The sequence below is a fragment of the Malaclemys terrapin genome, chromosome 11 (genome assembly GCF_027887155.1).
Source record: "Malaclemys terrapin pileata isolate rMalTer1 chromosome 11, rMalTer1.hap1, whole genome shotgun sequence".
Taxonomy (NCBI): domain Eukaryota; kingdom Metazoa; phylum Chordata; order Testudines; family Emydidae; genus Malaclemys; species Malaclemys terrapin.
This window is the reverse complement of record NC_071515.1, coordinates 34,306,998-34,329,366: the sequence shown is the minus strand read 5'-3', so window position 1 is coordinate 34,329,366 and position 22,369 is coordinate 34,306,998. Positions and strand designations below refer to the sequence as shown.

Here is a 22,369-nt window from a genome sequence, read left to right as displayed (position 1 = left end):
TATTTATCAAGCTCCTGCTAGATGCAAGGTGCTCTGTAAGCTTAGAGGAAGGCACAGTCCTCGCTCCAAAGAGCGTACTATCCGAAAGCTGAGACTGACAGTATGGGGCTGGCCCACATAATCCATCAGCTAAAGGTTCAGGATCAAAGAAGTGGAGCTGTTTATGTAGAATTATCACTGAAAAGCTTCCTGGGAGAAGCATGTTTTAAAGAGGGATGCACAAGAAGAGGGAGGCATTCTGTAACTACTATAAAAGAGATGGAATTATTGCATCCCACCCAGCACTATTGCTACCTCCACCCCCAAAATCGCAAAACTTCCCGATTTGTGTTCATCAATAATTAAGGACCCATCAGCAATACTCAGAGGGAGCTTACGTTGCATTTTTGAGCAGCCAGTTAGTAATGTACCGTGGATAGATCCTCTTTTTCAAATCCCAGGACACCAAGCCATGCAAGGCTAGTATTGCATTTTCAATTAGCTTCTGAGTGAATGCTTGGCATATGTAGAAGTGACCTGCTACACAATTAGATTATTGTTCTTTCAGCTTTGTGTGGAGAGGATCTGAAGGATTGGAAGGAGGGGGGGAAAAGAGCCAGCCAGAGGCATCACTGTGGATATGGAATAAGGGATTGCTCAGCTCCTGCAGATTCACTTGCTAACTCGGGAGTTACAGCTGTTATTAGGAAGCATTCAGTGTGGCTTTAGGGAGTGCGCCAGGGGATAATCACTTAGACCACGCTCTGATTTCTTGTAGTCTGGGCTCTTTTCTCTTCTGAGTCTTCTCATCATTATTATGGAGCCAAACAGTCCTAAAAAGATCCAATTTGCTGTGCCATTATTTCAGAGTCAAATAGATCCTGAAGCAGCTGAACAGGTAAGGAAGACAGATATCTTTCACTACTTGGGGGACTGGGTGTGGGATGAGAATAGGTAATATTCATGGCCTAAATTCTTCTCCAGTTTACGCTGGTGTAAATTTAGATTAAATCCATGGAAATCAATGTAGTTATGCTGGAATAGCCAATATAACACGGGGCAGGATTTGTCCTATTGTGAGAATGCACATTTTAACTCTCACAGGTTTTTTTAAGTATATATTAGCTGTCTGACTTTATTCTTTTAACATGTTTTGCACAAGAGATAAGCACACTTCATCTGAATACATAATTTCGAGCTGAATCAATATGGGAAAATTAGCTGAAATGTATTGTTTCATATACACCAAAATATACATTTTATAATTTGTATTGAAGGGAAATATTGCAGAGCCTGGTTAGGAGATAGCCCACTTGCAATTTATTTTGGAGTTGGAGCAACTCATTTAAATGTTACAAGATAGTAACTTACTGAGTTATTCCCCCACATTTTAAGAATTCTTTACATCACTGTTACTGTTTGCTAAGTATTTCATGCATAGGTATGTGGATGTGGCTATATGTGTGACTATATATACATACGCACACTCAAAAATATAGATATACAGTACATATATATATGACAGCCGAATCTGACTCGCCTGTAAATTTATATACTGTCCAATCCTGCATTTCTTACCGGCTGACCTCTCATTAGTTACATCTCTCTCTCTATATATAGATATATAGATGTGTAGAGCTACTTCTATATATAAGGAATGATAACCATAAAATCTTAGAAGACAGAGGTGGATAATACCTGTTAGTTGGTCTAGTCCATCACTGTTACTATATCATTTTTCCCTGTTGTACATTTACTGTTGTTTTGATACGTCTAGTTTTAAATGATACCAAAGATGTAATAGGGCTTTGACAATTCCACTGTAGAGTGATGGCAGTGTAATCGTTTACATCTGGAGGACAGACATCTTTTTCCTTATCTGCTGATGTAATGTCTCCTAAGGGGAGGCGGGCTTTGCCAGGAAGAGATGAGTTGTTGTTGGCAGCCATGGAGGAAGGGGAGATGGGGAAGGGGGGGGTACAAAGAACTTCCTGCAGCCTTCAACCTGCCCAGAGATGGTTTTACTAAAATATATTTATAATTTTGAGAATGATCCTTCTATTAACTTTGGCAAGACCTGGCCCACCACCTTTTGAAACCAATGAAAGTTATTGCCTTCAAGGACTGCAGAATTGGGCTCGTAATTAAATCCCTATGGGCTATAAAATATTATGAGCCAAGTTCTGCCCTACATTTATGGGAAGCCCTTTTGATTATGTTGCACTTTTAATTTATGGGCTAGGTGCTCTATAGTTTTATTTTAGATGTTTGAAGAAATTACATCAATACAATCTGGAGTAACTGTCTGAACCTGACTGAGTTACTGTGGATTTCCCCCACTGAGAGCAGAATTGGTCCCTAGATATCCACAGATGTTGCCTAAGCAATTAAAAAAGGGCCAACACGTTGACAGACAGATTGTCTCAAAATGGTGTCTGGGTTAAATATTCTTGCGCATACTATTATATTCTGCTGCATAAGTGCCAATAGCCTGGGGGCTGTGATATAAAGTTTAGAAAAGCTTTCTTCACAAATATGGCCATTATTGGAGACTATTCCAACATCATGTTAGTTAATTGTCTAACATTCCTATTGGATGTTAATGGAACCATAAAACCACGAGCGAACTTGTGAAGATTTTAAATAAAAAGAAACCCATACAATGGCGATTCACATTTACATATATAAACAGCTGCAATATAGCATGCTTAAGAAATTTCCTTTTGGAAATATTAATAAAAGGGGTTTTTTTTAATTGCTTGGAAATAGATTGATAGGAATTTTTTTAATGTTCCTGTATTCACTGACATTATTTATCTAGTTATTATTTCTTTGCTCTGCTTATATGCTTCACAGTCAGAGCAACGTCAATGATAGAAAGAGAGATTTAAAAAAGATATTTCAGTTAATCATTGTTGGTGATAACTATGGTAGTGCTAGAAATCCATGCTCACATAGCAACTTAAGAACAACAAGGAGTCTGGTGGCACCTTAAAGCCCAAATAAATCTGTTAGTTTTTAAGGTGCCACCAGACTCCTTGTTGTTTTTGTAGATACAGACTAACACGGCTACCCCCTGATACCTGATAGCAACTTAAGTTCTTTCCCAGAAGTACAGATAAGGGGTTATGTTTTCAAAAGGACCTCAGACTATGTCTATACTGCAAATCACTTGTGGTGGCAGGGCCTGTGTAGCTGCATAACACAGTGAAAAGCAGGCTTTGTCCACACTGCAGTGTGGAACTACAGGCATCAGTGAAAAACTCTGCTGGGGAAGGCAGTGGGGAAAGGCTTGGCAGCTGCTGAAGCCTATCCCTGCTGCCTTCCCCCTGCCAGAGCCTTTCCCCACTCCCAGAGCCTTTTCTTGTGGCCTGCAAAAACTCCAGCAGAAGGGATGCAGCAGGACACTATACTGGTACAAATAGTTGTGTTGATGGGAGAGTTATTTGGTGAGTAGAGAGTCGTGCCATGGCATATCTTTACTCTACTTGCCTAACCAGTGCCTCATCATCTACACTCTATTTATACCCATGCTAGTGGGGTATGTAGTGCCTGTACTCTACATGCTGCTGAAAGGAGTGTGTAGCATGGACATACCTTAAGTGACTCAGGTGACTTGGTCTTTCCCTGGGGTTTATACTCCTAAATCACATAGGGATTTTTGAAAATCCTACCCAGTGACACTGATCCTGCAGTATGTTGTACCTGAATTGATTCTGATCATTATTACACTCACAGTTATTAAGACAATATTTTGAAAGCTGTTTTCTGTGTGTCTACTTTTGCCATTGACATTGTTCAATAAGACTCCTGACGACTTGTACTTTGTTTTGGATGTAGGGTGGTGGGTATCTTTAATGACTCTGCTTGGGCCTGTGTTTTTCACAGATCAGGAAAAGAAGGCCCACACCAGCATCACTAGTTATTATGAATGAACACTCACCCCCAGGTAAGTAAAAATGTATCTTCTAAATCACAAGACTGGTGTATGGGAACAAAAGGCCTGTCTTTTGCAATATGGTTTTAGGAAATAAGTGCATTCAAAGAAAAGAAAATCAGCATTAAGTTCACAGCACTAAATGCCAGATCATGGGCCATACATTTGTTCACGGAAAAGAACTATGAATCTATACAAATCCTGTATAGCATAACTCCCATTGACTTCAGTAGGGCCAGCAATCCATCCTACATGTGAATCTCCTTGATGCACATGGAATGAGGGCTCAGTTGCTTCTGGGCATTGGGGGTGGTCCCAGCTGCCCCTTCCACACACCCTCTCCTTCACCAATGGGATGTTGTGGGGGAATCTGTGGAGTTAGGTTAAACTAACAGAGTTCTTGGTCCTCCAGTTCCTAGAGGGAACCAGGTCAGTTGCAGTGCAGAACTTTAAAACTAGGGGCTTCCGGGTAGGAGGGCCATTCTCTAGTTCTCTGCTGAAGCATATAGTGTCTGTTCTCTCTCTGCTCTGATAACAAAATCTTTGTGGGGCTTGTGCTCTCACCAAAGACTCCCCTCAGAAGTTTTCCTGGGAGAGTTCATGATGATTTGGGGTCAGGACATGCTTAGTCACATATCTATGCCTCCACAAGGCTGCTAAAGCAAATCTGGAGTTTCTAGACCAAGCCATTTTGGAGACACAATGAGCTAAAGAAAGCACTAGAATTATTTTTAAAGAGTAAATCTCGGCAAAATCTTCAAAATATCATAATTTAAAACTCTTTATCTGTTTTTATTTAACCAAACTTCCCTGAAAAATGGCCTTGGGGTGAGATGCAGCATGCACAATTTCAGGATAATCGATTTCTTTTCTCCTCTGAGGTGGGGATTGAAAATCAAGCTTATAATGGAGAGCTACCAAACTACGGAGAGATTAGTACCACTCCATAATAAAGGCCTGTCAATAGAGTGAGTGATCCAAGATTAGCTCAATTTACTGTTACTGTGCCATTCATGTAATGCAGTTGACAAATTTCCCAATCAGTTTTCACTACTGCTCTTTTAAAAGCTTTTTTGAAAGACTCCAGTCCATTTACAAAAGTTCATTTCCAAATTTCTATAAATATAACTTTACATTATTCCTGCTGACAAATTTTATGCTGCAATTTACAGATTAGTTTTATATAGGCGTGTGTTTAATTTTCCATTTAATGACAGAGGGCCCAGTTACCATCTTTGCTAACAATGAATAGTTCTTTACTGTGTAAGAAATCCCACTGATCTCAATAGAACTATCTGGGGGTCTGGAACTACTCGACATGAATAAGGGTAGCAGAATTGGGCCAATGCGTAACATATATACAAGAAAAAGAAATGGTTCTCCTAAAAGTGATACCTGGCTTCTAGTGAGCTATAATTCCACCTCCTGCAATGCCATTTCTGGAGATAACACTTCGTGAGTAAGTAGCAAATTAGTCCCAATATAAATAAGGATAATAACAGATCCTCTATACCAGGGGTCGGCAACCTACGGCACGTCGTGCCGATTTTGAGTGGCACGATGCCTGCCCGGTGAGAGGAGGAGGAGGAGGGGCTGGAAAGTGCCACGCTGGGGGAAGAAGCGGGGGAGAGGGGAAGCTTGGCTGCCACAGGACCAAGCTTCTGCCTCCTGCCCCGGCAGGGGAGAGCGGCCCCCTGCCCCACTCACCCCCCCCCACCCACCGCTCTCCCCTGCGGGGGCAGGAGGCAGAAGCTTGGTCCTGCGGCAGCCAAGCTCCCCACCTCCCCCGCTTCTTCCCATAGCGTGGTGCATTCCGACCCCTCCTCCTCCCTCTCCCTCTCCCTGCTGGCGATGGCCCTTGTGAGGGGTAGGGGGAGCAGAGCAGAGCGGCAGCGTGCTCGCTGCTCTGTAGAGGAGGCAGAGAGAGGTAGGGATGGGCCTTGGGGAAGGGGGTGGAACAGGGCATATCCCTCCCAGCCCCCTGCCATGAGCCGCTCAGGGCAGGGAGCACCCCCACGAGCCGAGCACCCCAGCCCTCTGCCCTGACCTCCCCCCATACACCCAGCCTTCTGCCCTGCACCTCCACACCCCCCAGCCCTCTGCCCTGACCTCGAGTCACCCCCAACACCCAGCCCTCTGCCCTGCACCCCCCACACCCCCAAGCCCTCTGCCCTGAAACCCCCACACACCCAGCCTTCTGCCCTGCATCTCCACACCCCCCAGCCCTCTGCCCTGACTTCAAGTCACCCCCAACACCCAGCCCTCTGCCCTGCACCCTCTGCCCTGACCCCTGAAACCCCCCCCCCAGGTCTGGGGTCCCAGCTGCCGGCCCGTTGCCAGCCGGCGTCCGGCCACAGGCCCTGCTCAGCCCGCTGCAGGCCTAGGTGAACAGAACCCCAGGCTGGCAGCGGGCTGAGTAGGCTGGCAGCGTAAGATCAGCATTTTAATTTAATTTTAAATGAAGTTTCTTAAACATTTTGAAAACCTTGTTTACTTTACATACGACAATAGTTTAGTTATATAATATAGACTTAGAGAGAGACACCTTCTAAAATATGTGAACATGTATTACAGGCACGCAAAACCTTAAATTAAAGTGAATAAATGAAGACTCGGCACACCACTTCTGAAAGGTTGCCTACCCCTGCTCTATACCAACTGGGATCATAAAGGCCATAGTTCTGGCCACTGGTTCTACAATCCACAGGGTAGGAGGAGCAAATAAGAACCTAATCAAAGATCAATGGGTATTCTCCTCTCTGGAAACACACAAATGAATTGGTGGGAAGGGTTTGTTAGACAAATTTAGACAAACATGGAATCATAAGAGTCTAGAAAAAAAGCAGCTGGATCTCTTTTCACTTTTTGTGTTACCAGTCCCCTTAATATTATTTCCTATTTTAAATGGAGGGAAATCGCCTTGAGCACGTTTTAAAAATAATTCAGATTTGTTCTCATTGCCCTAATAGGTTGTTTGGTTTCTATACTTAGAATTTTTTTCCTTAGAGACTAGCTCTATCTTGGTTCTTTTAGGGTTCAATCTTTCAAGGTTCTAAGCACTTCCTGAGAGGTGCTGAGCACCTTCAGTTCCCATTAACATCAATGGTAGTTGAGGGATGATCCTTCCAGAGCTGTACACATAGGGATTAAAGCCAGAATACGTTGGCTGCACAGCTCATAGTAGCCACACTACACAGAAGGATCTGGCTCTCAGTCTCTAACCTTTCCCTAACTCAGTGGCACACACCACATCAGGGTTGCTAGGCCTTAATTTAAAACAAACTCACCTTGACTGCTGTTCCATATTGCAGTTCGTTCTAAATAGGCTCGTATTTCCTTTTGTAAACAGAGCCCTGTTGCAGCACTAAATCAAAAACAAACAGAGACTAAAGACACCTCTCTGATTTACAGAAATTTTTATTGTAAACAAATTGGTGCATGCCTGTTATCTCTCTTCATACAATGCTTACAATACAACTCCACATAAATCATTTTTATTACTATTTAGTACTGCAGCAAGTATCAGTGAAATGTTAACCATGCCATGGAAAGAACATTGACACATTCAAATAATTGGTACATGAGATCATAGCACTTGGCTCATTCTTTGGTTAAAGTAGGCATGTATCTTATTTATTTCTGAATTTTTTGCAAAGTTAGAATTATTTTCAAAAATGAAGTCTTAAAGCTTTCCCAGAAACGGTATGTCTTGGTAAAATTGTGTGTGTGAGTGAATGTATTTACATGTGAATGCTTGATGTGTGCATGTGTATAGTGGTGTGTGCACATGTGTATGATTTATGTATGTGTGTTTGCGTATATATATATAGAGAGAGAGAGAGAGAGAGAGACTTATATATACGGATGTGAGTGTGTATATGTGCAATTGTACATCCCCTCCCTCCTTATTTTTATATAGAAGCTTCACTATTTGGTTTGGGGGAAGGGTGCTTCTAAGGATTAGGTGTTCAGATTTGGATGTGCTTTTAAAGGTTGAGATGCCTCAACAAAGTTTATTCAGACTTTCAACCCCTTGAAAAAAATGAGGTATAAATCTTGTAAGAACAGGTTCTCCTGCACGATTTCTGGTGTATCTGCTCCCAGAGGCAGCTGATCAGAGCACAGCTTTTGTGGTATTTTGGCATGTCTTGTTGCAGCCCCTTCTGGAAATTAGAGAGAAACAAAACTTATTTGAACCTTGCCGAACTTTATAATAAATTCAGTCTGAGTTGTACTGTACAAATGGTTCAAGGTCAGAATGGCTTTTTTCTTTCCTGAGCCATTTCATCCATCCCTTATGTCTCCTACAAATTCCAGTACAAAACCAGGAATCTATCTGCACTGACGTAAGTAGAGGTCATCCTGCTTTCAGGATAAATAATTTTGAACTAATGGTACTTTCTCAGAAACTATAAGACAAGTCTGTTTGGCTTCCTCAAAATTTACATCAAAGGAGACTGAACACCATACCACACTAAATGATTTAAAGGCTGTTTGTGGATCTGGCTTCAAGAGATACATACAGCATAGGGGAGCATTGATTTGTGTATTTCCCCCTGCACATAGTGTTGGAACCATCAGATGGCCACATATAACTGCAGTAATAATTTGCAAAGGAGAAGATTTAAATTCTCAACAGCTACAGAACTTCCTGTAGAGGACAAAACATCACTTTAAAACAAAATGAAAGTTAAAAAAAACCCCACTCAGCATCATCTACATCCATCCTGGAGACATCTTTTTGATGGAGGGCATTCTGCCAATATTATGACTGTGTTAGGAAGTTACCAATAATAAACCCAAATTGACCTATGGCTTCAAAGGAGTTATGTTTTTCATTGACACCAGCTGAGGATCTGGCACATTATTGTATTTATTATGCATTTAAATGTATTTTTGTTTTTAATTTTGGGATAAATGTGATGTTTATGAAAGCAAAGAGCTAATGCCACTGGAGAGAGCTATGCACAATATAGGCCAGTCCTATGCAAAGTTTCCTTCACAGCTAAACTCCCTTTGCTGACATCAGAATTTCAGCCTCCAAAGTTTTCTCCTTTGTTATATATAGTTGACATATTTTGTATGGTTGTAGTTAGATGTTTACAGCTGCTAACAGTGTTGGTTTTTTTTTTCACCATATACTTTGAATGTCAGTATTATAATTATTCTTTTAGTTGCCTCTCTCCATAATTTTGAAACTCTATTTAGATGTTCCACAGTCTACACAGGAGCAGGGTCCCTATGGTTGTAGTACATGGGACATAACCATCCTCTCACAACTGGCTCTGTCCTCAGATCCACTTCCTCCCCTCCTTTCCCCACTTCAGAGCATGTCTCTGGGGACAGCTTGGCTTCCTTGCAAGCTATCCCCATTAGTGTCTACCCTCAGTCCTGCTCTTTCCTTGCTAGTGAGGCTCCTGGAAGGGGGCCGGAGGGCTATGAGAATCACATCAGTTTAGGTTCAATACACATTTAAGAGCCCAGGCTGACAATCTTTTATTGATTCTTAGTATTAATTATTTACCTTATTATTTTATTACTAAACATCGTATTCTTTCTTTGAAATACATTTTTAGCATAAAATTAATTAAAAAAGAAAAAGGGAGCTATGGAATATGCTTCGTGAAAATAAAATGATACTGTCCAAGCAATTCAGGCCCTGATTCAGCTAAACACTTCAAGAGGTACCTAAGTGCTTCACTGAACGGAGAGGGATTTTAGCATGTGCTTACAGTTAAACACACACTCAAGTACTTTGCTAAATTAGGGCCTCAGCTGAGATTAGGCACAGCTCTCTTGATTCTTCTTTGGGTATCTTGTGACAATGTTGCTGAAAGCAACAGAAACCAGAACCTACCCTCCCTGTATACAACCTGCTTTAACAACCAGGGCATAATCATGAACTATTCTCTTCTTATCATGCCCGGGCTGTTAAAAAGCAGAATAAATCACTGCCGTTCGAAATGAAAATATACCAAAGCTGCGTACTAGCAGAGTGTCATGTTGCAATGGCTCAGGAAAAAGCTGGTAACTATGGGGGAAAAAATGACTCTTCATGGCAAAACCATTTCAGATCACAGCTCAGATTTAAATTTATTGAGATTCACTTTGATCAGAATATGACACCTACTTCTTTGTGTGAACTGGCTTTGTCTCTGAGTCACTATAACATCAAATGGTCTGCCGGCACAATCTGCCCAGGTTGTGTCCAAAGTGTGTAGGGAGTTTGAAGCCATGCTAGGAATTGGGAGTCCTACTGGATCCTAAAGCCTTCAACATAACTCTAAATATTCAGGTAAAAATCTCCCTTTCTAAACTCTGTTTTTGTTTCCTGTTTCTAAATCTTTTTTCTTCTGTTGCACTTCTGGGTTTCTTATTCCTGCATGTGAATGCTACTCAGGGCTCGAAATGAGGGAGTATGTAGTACCACAACATGCTAGCACCTCCCGTAACCTGTCGTCTTGTTCTCAAGGACCTCTGTTTTCATTTAAAAACAAATATAAGTCTGTGGTTCTGATTGTTGCAAAGATAACTTCAGAAATGGGAACCAAGAGCAAACCCATGTAACCCATGTAAACCCGTCTGCCTGAGTTTTCAGAAAGTCTGAAACAATAGCTCTGAGGTGTGGGGAAAAAACCCATTCATCTCAGTAGATGTTAAATCAGAGGCCAGTGATGATACTTTACATGTCAACATTGCTAACTATTTCACTGCTCATCAAAGTGGGTAAGAAAGCGGAGGAAGTATACTGTACTACTCTGAAGATGCATGTCATTTACTCTGAGTGACAGCTCAACTCATTTCGGCATCGGGAGTGGCTTGGGTTTGGGAAAACACTAGCCCTTATCGGCTCAATCAAGAAGGAGCCAAGCAGAGCCCAACAGGACATCTGAGCCCCAGCAAAGGGAAACCATACCTGAGGAGCCAAGCAGAGATCTTGGGTATATTTTAACTTCTCACAGGGGATCTCAAACTCCAGGAGGCTAGCAGAGTCCAGCTGAGGGCCTGTTGTTATATTTTGAACATCTGTGCAATCTACTGAAAGAGATGTCTCACTTTTGCTTCCCAAATAGGTGGAGCTTATTTTGTGGGTGGAGCCTGCAAGAATACTTCTATCTTATTCCTTTTTTTCCAGTATGACCCCTGATGCTAATTCCTAGGGATGGACAGACCTCAGTCTCTCTGGCAAAGTCCCATTTGTCACATGTGGAAGTCTGGGAACTGCTATCTGATGACCCACTAAAAATATGCACTATATCCCAAATGTCCCAGCAAAAACAATTGGTTCGCTGGGCTAAATTAGGTCACATTCTGAGAATTGTGTGGAAAGCAACCAGTCCCCCACCCATACAAAGGGATCATCCTCTACTCCATAACCATAGGAGTCTCAGTCCAGGCCCATCTCTCCCTCACACTGAAAATGCTGGGTAATGGTGTAACGCAGGTCGGCAACGTTCGGCACGCGGCTCGCCAGGTTAAGCACCTTAGCGGGCCAGGCCAGTTTATTTACCTGCTGACGCGGAAGGTTGGGCCGATTGCGGCCCCCACTGGCTGCGGTTCGCCGTCCCGGGCCAATGGGGGTGGCGGGAAGCTGCAGCCAGCACATCCCTTGGCCCGCGCCGCTTCCGCCGCCCCCATTGGCCCGGGACGGCGAACCGCGGCGAGTGGGGTCCGCGATCGGCCGAACCTGCTGCGTCAGCAGGTAAATAAAACTGGCCCGGCCCACCAGGGTGCTTACCCTGGCGAGCCGTGTGCCGAACGTTGCCAACCCTGGTGTAGCATTATAGCTGTTGTGACTCCTCTGCCTTCTCCTAAGAAAAGAGACGAGAGTGTGATCTGTAAAGGGCTGAGTTCCCTGTCCCTCTGGAGTAGCTCTGCATGTTCCATCTGCTAAGAACCCTTTCAGAATAGATGCTAGCTACTAGAGCGGGTAGAGAAGTAAATTTTTTCCCCTGTGACAATTTTTTTTTTTTTTTTGTCTGAATTTGTGCGTAGTGGTGGTGGTGGTTTTGTGAGTTAGCATCTGTTGGGCCTTAGCCAGATTCTCCTTCAGATGGCCCCTTTCCCCCAATTAATTCTCAAGTTGAGCACACTAAGCAGGCCAGCCTTCCCCTGCTGGTGTCTGCCCTGCTATGAGGAAGGAGGCAGCATATATGATGGTCCCCTTCTCTCAGATTATCCCCAACTGGTTGAGTGAGAGAGGAGCCTTGCCCCACCCATTCTGCAAGGCTTCTGGCCCTAGGCTCTTAAAGACATAGTGATTAGCTTTCCTCCCAGCACTATTCATTCCTGGACAACTTTATCTCTACCAATATCTCCTAGGTCCATGTATATATATCAGACCTTTCAACATCTTAAAGGGCCGTGCCACATGACGGGGTGGGCTGATCCCTAGGTACCACTACCCTTAAGGGACAGACTACCCCATCACACCTACCTATTACAAAAAATGGACTAATATTTATTAGATTACACATTTTAATAAATGGATTTAGTTTGTCGAATATCATTTAAATTTCACCTTAGACAAAATATGTAGCAGTAAATAAGAACTGTGTCAGGTGCCCGGTGGGAGACAGACATCATGTATATTTGTATGCAGTTATAAGGCCAGTCCTACAGTCCTTATTCAGGTAAAACTCTCACTGAAACCTAAATAAGGACTGAAATCTTGGGCCCACAATTTGTGCTCTGACATTTTTTCAAATGTATGCAGTGTTGCTGTAGCCGTGTGGGTCCCAGGATATTGGAGAGACAAGGTAGGTGAGGGGATATCTTTTATTGGACCAACTTCTGTTGGTGAGAGAGAGAAGCTTTTGAGCTTACCCAGCAATAGACTTCTGGCTGCCTAGGCCCTAACTGCTCACTGTTCAGGAAGCTGAAAATGAGTAAGCCAATAACAGCTGTTTTCAATTGCAAATCTGAGCTTCTAACTTGGTTATAAAATACTCAGAAAAGCAGTAAATCACTAAAAACTGCCATTAACAACTACTGTTTACTTTATTTTTTTATTTAAGTCAGAGCAATTGGCTTTGCTCTATGCTATATGTGAATACCATTTAAGTTGGCTCTGCTTTCAGTTTAACTCTGTGACTTTAGGAACAGATGAAAAGAGCAATGAAAATGAACAGTTCCCCCTCCCTCCCCCCCCCACCCCCATTGCCAGTAGTGGTGCATTTCCAATCATGTTAGCAATACTAGGAGCACTGGTACAGATACGGCATTGGCAGCCACTGCTGGTTTTACAACCGTGCCGTGCAGACCTGTTTTAGCAGGGCCGGATGGCACAGTGACATTGGTGAAAACTAGAGAAGAACAAATATATGTCAAAGGGATTTTCAGAATGAAGAAGAAAAATCCTACAGTTGAGAATATCCTACTGTTAGTGCACTTGTATAGCTACTTCTAATAGGAGCAAAATGTTCACAGTGGTAAAATGTCCCATTTCCCTATCTATGTATTAGATGACAGCTTATGTTCAGATTACTTACCTGACCCTTATACTATGCAAGGCTTTGTTAAGCAAGTAATCAGTGGGACAACCCATAGAGGAAGATCCAATTCAATGTAAGGGTGACAGAATCTGGCTCTTACAAAACAGCTCCGCAATGCTTTCCAACAAATTCAGGAAAGCTGCATTTGAGCTGGGTTTAGTACAGCCCAGAAAGGAAATATTTCTAAACAGCTAACGCGTTCCAAGCATTAGCGACAAAGCGCAGGCATGAAAAGCTTTCTCTTTGCCGAGTACTTGTGCAAAAGCAGACACTCCCAGAGTTACACGTGCAGGAAGTACATTCAATCTTTTGACGAGAGTGAGGATTTTATACTTCTGGCACATTTTCTGCTCCGTGGCAAACACAGGGAGGCGATTTGCATTTGGGATGAGTGAGCCACAGCAGCAGTTGAATTTTGGACCATCACAGAGGGGCTCAGTTACCATGGTGTTGGGTGCGGTGGAAGTAGCTGCTAGTTAAGTAAGATATTACAGAAGCTATTTTAAATGTCCCCCTTTGCTGATCTCAAGAGTGGATTTAACCTTCAAGAATATTGCATTGGATTCTCTTTTGCAGTCACAGGGCCTGACCCAACTCCTACTGAGCTCAATAGAATTTGAGTCTGACCCTCAAAACATTGCCTGGGTGTTTGCCAGGAAGTACGTGCAATGACAAATGGAAATAAAGACAGAGGCTAGCTGTGCTCTGATGCTTCAGTGATGGCTTCTGTAGAAGTGAGGTTTGACATCTCAGCAGGGCTACCTCTCTGAAATCAAAAGTAAGTGGGTCCCCCTCACCCTTGAATTTTTATAGAGTTTTGTCAAATGTAATTACCCAGTGGCTGGCTGGCTGCTTGTGGAAGCTTTAGTGCCTCTTATTGACTTATCCTCAATTTCAATTTATAGCCTGTAATTTACTTATCTTTGTTAGTAATTGGGTGAGGGAAGCTCCAATATCTCCGTATTATTCCTTGAGATCACAAATGGATTAGTTCGGAATGTAAACATTCACCAGAAACATGGCTTTTTAGCCTTTATGGAACACGTATCATTGGGTTCATTATTTATATAGTACCCAAAGTCTGCTGTTTGTGCTGAAGATGAGAAGGAGAACAGGGCCTCAGATCCTCAGCTGCATCACAGCCACTTTGCACAACTCCAGCACCACAACTAGCAACTTAACTGGCCCAGGGAAGAGCCCTGTGTAGAGGGATCCTTGGAGGGCATAGAGCCAGTATAATGCCTCCTATGCCGTCCTTGAAGGTGGTGTACAGGGCATGATGGGTAGCTGCTGTAACACTCCTTTGCAGTGACAGGTAGCCAGTATACAGCTTTCTCTAACTTGCATGGGGGGCTGGCTCAGCACACAGCCCCAGGATAGCTTAATGCTGCCTTTGCACTCCCCTCCTGAGATGCAGTGTGTGTGCCTCTGCTGAGCTGAGGCTCAGGGCCAAGATCTTTGCCTAAAAGAACTTCTAATCTAAGTTTCTGAACCTTGCTGGGTATACAACACAATATCTCTGTTGAGAAGTGACATGCCCTCAAATCATCACTGGGCCTGTATAAAAGTGGGGCATTGATAGGAGGGAGTGAAACAAATGATGCATACATGCAAAAGATTATGGTAGACCTTACTGCTTCATCTAATTCCTACTGCACAACATTGTCTGATGGTAACTAGAGGCCATATTTCTTCTTATCAGCTCTATAATACTGGTGTCCATTCCATGCCGTGTCCCAGGGTACAGGGATGCCTTACTGCAGCACTGAACTCGGACAGAATATCTGTGGAGGTCCTTCCCTTGAGTGCAGAAGTTCAGAGGAGGCTCCTCCAACAGCAGCGATAGATGCTCCAGTAGAAAAGCAAACACACGCTCCTTGCACCGAGCATGCACACTCCTCCGTAGCTCTCATCCCCCTCAACCAGGCCTTAAACACCCTTTGAACACCAGCTCTTCTTGAATACAATCTAAAGGCCAAACCCTGAGAGACGCTGAACACCTGCAACTCCCACCAACTGCACTGAGTGTGCAAGTACCTAGCACCTCTCAGGATTAGTCCCTTCATGTGTCACTAAAAAGAAAGTATCAAATATCAAAGCTATTCACACTCGTATATCGAGTGACCTCTCCTGGCTGATTCAGACCCTTCCCATATGCACAATCATGCTACGAAGTGTGGCCTGATTTGATCTCACAACTGTAATACAGATCTCTGTGTGTCTTGTAACTTCAACAAGAAAGCATGTGATTTATTTTTCTGTTTATTTTTAATCAGTCCCCATCAGTTAAGTCATCTCAACCTCACACAGCCATGAAATATGGGATCTCGGCAATAGTTCAAAGCCTATTGGAGATAGAAAAGAGGAGAGATCTTTGCGGAGGGCCAAAGCCCAAGTGATGCATTGAGGTCAAGGAGCTCAACTGCGTCCCCCAAGTCTGAGTAACAGAAAGCAAGATTGGACCCTAATGCTCTCAGCAGTGATAACTAATGTGACTAACGAACACTGGACAAAGCTGGAGGTGGATATTCAATTGTTATATGCAGTTTGGAATTTCATTGTAGTTTTATAACTCACCTGATACAAGAAAGGAAACAATATCTCATGACATAGGCAAGTAGCTTACATGCTGAATTTGCAAATTGTGAATTTTACTGTGAAATATACAATATACTTTCAGTGAATATTTGAGCTCAAATACTTTTTGAAAGTATTTATGTTGTTAAAGCTGGGCTGATTGGGAATGAACACACAGAGGTGGTGAGCATGGGCCAATCAGAATTCACTTCTTAATCTAAATGAGCATTCATGGACATTTTTATCACTATTTGCTCAACTGTAATGATTAACTAAAGCTTATACTAGCAATCAAAATTTTGTCATAGGAACAGTTTGCATGACACGTGACACTTTTTAACCTGATTTTTGATGGTGGTAGCTGGATGTAGTCATTAACTGTGTAGTCCAACACTCCCACTCCAGTAGACATGCACTCAAACCAGCCCCCAGCTCTGAAAAATGTTTGCAGTCTCTGGGGAGGGGAAGTCTGGAATCCAAGCCTATTTCTGAATCCAAATTTTGCAGCTAACTGCAAGCTATGTAAAGGGCTGACCCAAATCCTCAGAACCAACACGCATGTTTGGGTGCTATCATGCAGATCTGAAATTTCTGTTTCTGGTAAGTGCCGTGACACTGTCTGTTCGCACTTTGATTGGCTTCAACGCAAATGGAGCTATCGGAAAGTAAAGGAAATAATTTTAGAACTGAACTTTGTACCCTTCGTTTGTTTTCCTCAATCTTATACAACAGCACCATAGAAACAGCCTTCTTCAATCCTAGGGGATTATTTGCATGCCATTTTTTAATATATATGGCTTCATATTACAACTCTCCAGCTGCTTTATAATTTAGTGTCAGGGACTGATGATCTTTGACTATTTATTTCTGTTATCATCTGGGTGCATTATTAACATGACTAATAGCAGTGTCATTTCAGAGAGATAACAGTAGCATGCACAGTGACAGAACAGTGGCAGGGGTGAGAAAGTTACTTTGATAACAACCATTCACCTCTTTACCCTCACAGAGTTTAATATTTTGTCCCAAGATCCTAGGAGAATCCTAATTGATTTCAAAGGGGACTTCTACAACAAAAAAGGGATGGTACAATATGGCCTAGCTGTAACTAGCTAGCTCTTCTAATCAAAGTATTTGTATTATATTTAGTGCGTAACTGGGCACTCACAGATACCATGGTGACAAGTGCAGAATAAAACCGCAGATAGGTAGATAATGTGGATAAATGACCAGCTTTTAGCATTAACCTCGTTTTTTGTACTTTAGGAATCAGTCAAGACAGATCCATTTGTTGAGCTTCCTGAGAGAAAGATTGTGTTTTTTATATACATTAACTGTACTTGAAGCTAGGCTTTGAAATAAATGGAGAGTAGGAATTTAATACAGCTGAATTAAATTCAGAGACTCTGGACAAAAATGTAAAATTGCCTGATGATAAAACTTGCCATCAGCTATACAGGACCAGATGCTTGGCTGTGGCTGAGGAATGCAGAGTGCAACTCAGGAGGTGACAGGACACATATGCAAAGATGGTGTATTATTGACCTTTGCACCCCCTGATCCTGCACTGGCTGTAACCTGGTCTGGTCTCCCAGTGCAAATTAGAGCAGCCTGGATGCTAGGTCACAACACTATGCCAGCCAAGCCTCCAGCTGCCACATTCAGGGCTGCTTTGGAGCAAGGTTAGGGCTTGTGTCTATCAGATACTGCTCCGATTTCCACCCCTAGCTGTTCACACATCTCCTCCAGTATTCTTTTACTACAAATAGCTTCAGCATTGAAAACAATAGAACAGAGTGTGACGAAGACTGCATAGAGGTTCTGTTATTACCCTTCTTTTGTGTTTTCATTAATGTTTGGAATGCACCCGTACTATAACTAATCAACAAGTGCCTCACTATTCTAGAGCTTACCTTACCAAAATGTATTTTTGAAAGCCTGTAAGTGGTGCTAGGAATCTTAATGTGCTTTCAGAAAGACACGTCCTTTATTGAGGGTCATATTCCCCACTCTGTTATCACAAGCAGAGAAGAGGCAGGCTCAATAGAACCTTCTAGGGAGGACCTAGTCAGGTGAAGAGTCAATTAAGGCAGGGAGCTCCATGATACGTTCCACTCTTACCCTGATCCCGTGGAAGCCTCTCAGTAGGAACCGTTCAGTGACATAGGAAAGACTGGTTCAGCATGTTGCAAGCATTGCTTGTGAACCTTGCTGAGGTCCTGTCACTTACTGTATATCTGCGCTGCAATAGAGGTGTTATTGCAGCTTTGGGTAGGTATACCCACATTAGCTTTAATCTAACTAGTGTGGATAAAAATAGCAGTGAAGATGTGATAGCATGGGCTTCAGTTAGGACTGTACAAGCACGCCAAGGACACTGGACACATACTCACACAGCTGTTAGCCTGTGCTGAAGTCTGTGCTGCTGCATCTTTACGGCTATTTTTGTGTGAAGAGGTTGGCTGATGGAGTCACAGCGCTATTGATCCGACCTTTCTCTAGGCTTGGCTAAGCCCAGCCTGTAGATACATCTCTTTGGGAATGCAGATGGAGCTCTCATGGGTGTAGTTCAATAGCATTCTGGGGATGAGGATCCAATGGGCAAGAGATCTACACCAATCCTGTTGTCTATTGGCACTTTCTGAATCCCTGGGATGGCCATGGGGAAAGGATTTGTTGAACACTTTTAGGAAAAGGCTTGTAGCGAGATCATTTGTCCAGTCAGTAGGTCGAGTGGTCTGGTCCTCCGACTCTAATCTCTCTTTCGGTTCAATGTGTTCTAGACCTACTGGATGGGGTCTATCTGGGTTGGCTTCCTTGCCAGTAACTTATAGTCCTGCCTGTCCCAGGGCTAGGAGTAGGGGAATCAGTGATGGGTAGGGGGACCAGGTCCTCCTGCTCCACCGGGTCACAGCCCAGGCCCCTGAAAGTGAAACAGCATGTGATGGCCTGGGTTCAGCCCACCGCCTGCTCATCTTCCCCTTGGCTACTGCCTACCACACCCGATGCCTCCATTTGGGGCATGCCTGCCATTGGGTAGAGTCTTTTGCTTCACATTCCCACAATCTAGGGGCTGATGCAGGTGACCCTTTGGTGCTCCTTACCTGGTTCTTCTTCCCCTCCTGCTGCATAGCAGTGCTACTAAAGGAAATGGCTTCTCTTTCCCCATCTTGCCTGGACTGCTGAAGTTCTTGTTATATTGATCTTTTCCCCAGGAGCATGCTTGGCAGTGCCTGAGGGGAGGAACTTTCCTTGCCCAAGACTGCTCCAACCCTTCCCCATCTCAGCCTTAATGCGGGGTCTGTAAACCCCATCACAGGACGCTAGACTCTTTTGCTGGTTATATCTTGCAAAAATACATATTGTGCAATTTCCATAGGGTTTGTCTTGAAGTAATCTATTGATGTCACTAAATAGTTTTAAATCTATTCATTACTGGAATGGTGAGAGCTACTTCTTGATGATCTAGAAACTGATCTAGGAAAACATAAACCATGGGCCACCTTGATTACATCAAACTCATTAGCACTACAAAAGTGATTTTTCCTTCCTTCCTTGTCAACTGTTGAGAATAGCCCACTTCCACCTTGATTGAATTGGCTCGTTAACACTGAACCCCCCGCTTGATAAGGCAACTCCCATCTTTTCATATGCTGTCTATTTATACCCTACTGTATTTTCCACTCCATGCATCTGATGAATTTTAAATAAAATAAATTAATGGAGATATCCTATCTCCTAGAACTGGAAAGGACCTTGAAAGGTCATCAAGTCTAGCCCCCTGCCTTCAGTAGCAGGACCAAGTACTGATTTTTGCCCCAGATCCCTAAGTGGCCCTCTCAAGGATTGAGCTCACAACGCTGGGTGTAGCAGGCCAATGTGCAAACCACTGAGCTATCTCTTCCCCCTGTGGCATTTAGCCCATGAAAGCTTATGTCCAAATAAATGTGTTAGTCTCTAAGGTGCCACAAGGACTCCTCATTGTTTTTGCTGATACAGAATAACATGGCTATCACTCTGTAACCTATAAACCATCCTGAATCTCAACCCAAATCTTAAAAATCTTGACCCAGACATTCTGAGGTTCACCAAGCATTAATTTTGATCATCTTCATGTAACACACAGCAGGTCAAAGAGATATATGTGCTTAGATAACCCACTGTCAAGAACCCAGAAATGTCAATGTCAGTGTGTGATTTAGGAATGAATAAATATAGCATATCATGTTAGTGGAGTGGGACAACTCATTCCATGTGAATCACAGTGACATGTTCCTGCTCATGTTGTTACAGATGCCGGCATAAAGAAATACAGGGTCATTTCTGAAGCATAACCTTTCCAATCTCTGGTATTAGTGAGATTAGTCAAGATTCAATCTTAGGAAATCACAGACTGTTTTAGTTTAAATTAACAGATTAATGTCTTGTCATTTCCTAAATCCATCCAGTTTGGTCACGTTCATATTGCCAATGGGATTATGGAGCCTCAACTTGTTGACTCTGAACACACCTACATACAGAAATGAGAAATTAATTTAAGTAACTTACATTTCTCTCCTCTTTCTGTAGCAGGAACCTCAAAGCCAAAGAGTTTTACTAGTAAGAACTTGCTTGGTGCATTGTTGATACAGGCATTTGAGGAGCTTAATGTGCAAAATTTATTATCATAAGAATTGAGAGAGTAGCTGGCAAGGGCTAGATATAAAATGAGTTGTTACTGGAATACTTGTAGTATTATTTAAAAAGGAGGAAAGGTACAAAAGTTCCAATAATGGTTAAAGCTCAAACCGCTGGCTATTGTTATGATATGTATTTGTTTTCTTTTTCCACAGCAAATTCTCATCTCTCTCCAAAATATATAATGTTCTGTTATTCAGCTTCAAATGTATTTTTTATGGTTCTATGAGCCATAGTATGATGTGAACAATTTTGACTTTTTTTGTTTTTTTAGTTTAGAGGTTGGAATACTCATACAGTTCAGAGAAAAGAATGAAATAGCTCAAAATGATGGTTATTACAGCTGTGACTCCAATACAAAGATTGCCAGCCCTGTGCCAATTGTAAGCCATTTTTCATCACAATTGATTCTTGTATACTATGCTGCTAGGAAATGGTTCAAAATGTACATTGTGGGGTCCAGCTGGTATGGTATTTATGTTAGCAATTCATTTTTTTGTTTTGCCTCACTGGTATTTATATATATATTTCAAACTGCCTATAAGACATTTAAATTAGATCCAACAGAAGATCTTTTTCTTTAAAGTAAGCAGTGTGGAAAGGATTAACTATTACTATTATTTCATTATTATAACTGAGCACATAACTCTGAGGGAATAATTTTTCAGTTAGTTCAGCCTCTTTTGAAAAAAATATTGATTATCAAAAACATTACAGTTTTCTCGCATGGGTTCATTATTAAAAATTATTTGTTGCAATGGATTCATTTATTTACAATTATTTCATGGTTCACAAGCCACTAGTTTAATAAGCAAAATTTGAAGGTCAAGCTGTGTCAATGTTTTGACTGGTCACATTGATGTCATGGTGGTGTTTCTGGTCCCTGAATATAACTCTTAGAATCAGGAATCCAATGTGATTTTTTTAAAAGATTAAAATCTGTTTCTGTGAATAGTCTCTAGTAGTCACTTAGGGTATGTCTTCACTGCAATTAAAAACCTGTGGCTAACCCGTGCCAGTGGACTCGGGCTTGTGGGGTTGTTTCATTGCAGGGTAGACTCCTGGGCTTGGGTTGCAGCCCATGCTCTGGGACCCTCCCACCATGCATGGTCCTAGAGCCCAAGCCTGGAAGTCTACCCTGCAATGAAAGAGTCCTGCAGGCTAAGCCCCGGTGAGTTTTTAGTTACAGTGTAGACATACCCTTCAACTGACAATGGTCCCAGCACAGGTTGTAGAATATCAGCCTTGATGATCACCATGCAGCTCACACCCCTTTCCCTCATGTGCAGCCTAGGGTATCTGTCATATGCAGGTGAAATTATACAGCCTTGTTGCATGTGTGGTTGTTTTCTAATTGGACGTAATGCATGGTAGCTGCTGCTGCTCCTGCACATTCCAGAGCCAAATGGGGCTCTATGCAATATAACCATTATGACTGACTGACTTGTCTTCATGGTCCATACATAAATTCACTTTCAGATGCCATACTCTCTTGGCTTGTTCTCCTTGCACCTGGCCTTAACACATTGCCTAGTCTCTATGATCTTCTTCACCCCTCCAAGGTTGTCTCTTGCTCCTCCTTGGCTCTATAGTCCTGCCTGGAACAGGTAATTAAAGCACACTAGCAATTTGACTTCCTCTACTGGCCCAAAGCTGGCATTCTTCCCCTGCACAGCAGGAAGTCAATGGCAATATACATCAACTA

At 42.6% G+C, this 22,369-nt stretch overlaps 1 protein-coding gene across 2 annotated transcripts in view; it reads left to right on the top strand.

Moving 5' to 3' along the window:
* The first annotated feature begins 510 nt into the window (after window positions 1-510).
* Window positions 511-22,369, top strand: part of PPP1R1C (protein phosphatase 1 regulatory inhibitor subunit 1C) — an 84,183-nt gene continuing 62,324 nt past the window's right edge. The window contains exons 1-2 of one of the 2 annotated variants that reach the window (XM_054044364.1): window positions 511-877; window positions 3,868-3,928. In XM_054044364.1, coding sequence (XP_053900339.1) covers window positions 797-877; window positions 3,868-3,928 — 142 coding nt within the window. In that variant the 5' untranslated portion in view covers window positions 511-796. The remainder of the gene's footprint in view (window positions 878-3,867; window positions 3,929-22,369) is intronic. The other variant, XM_054044363.1, reaches the window with a different exon arrangement.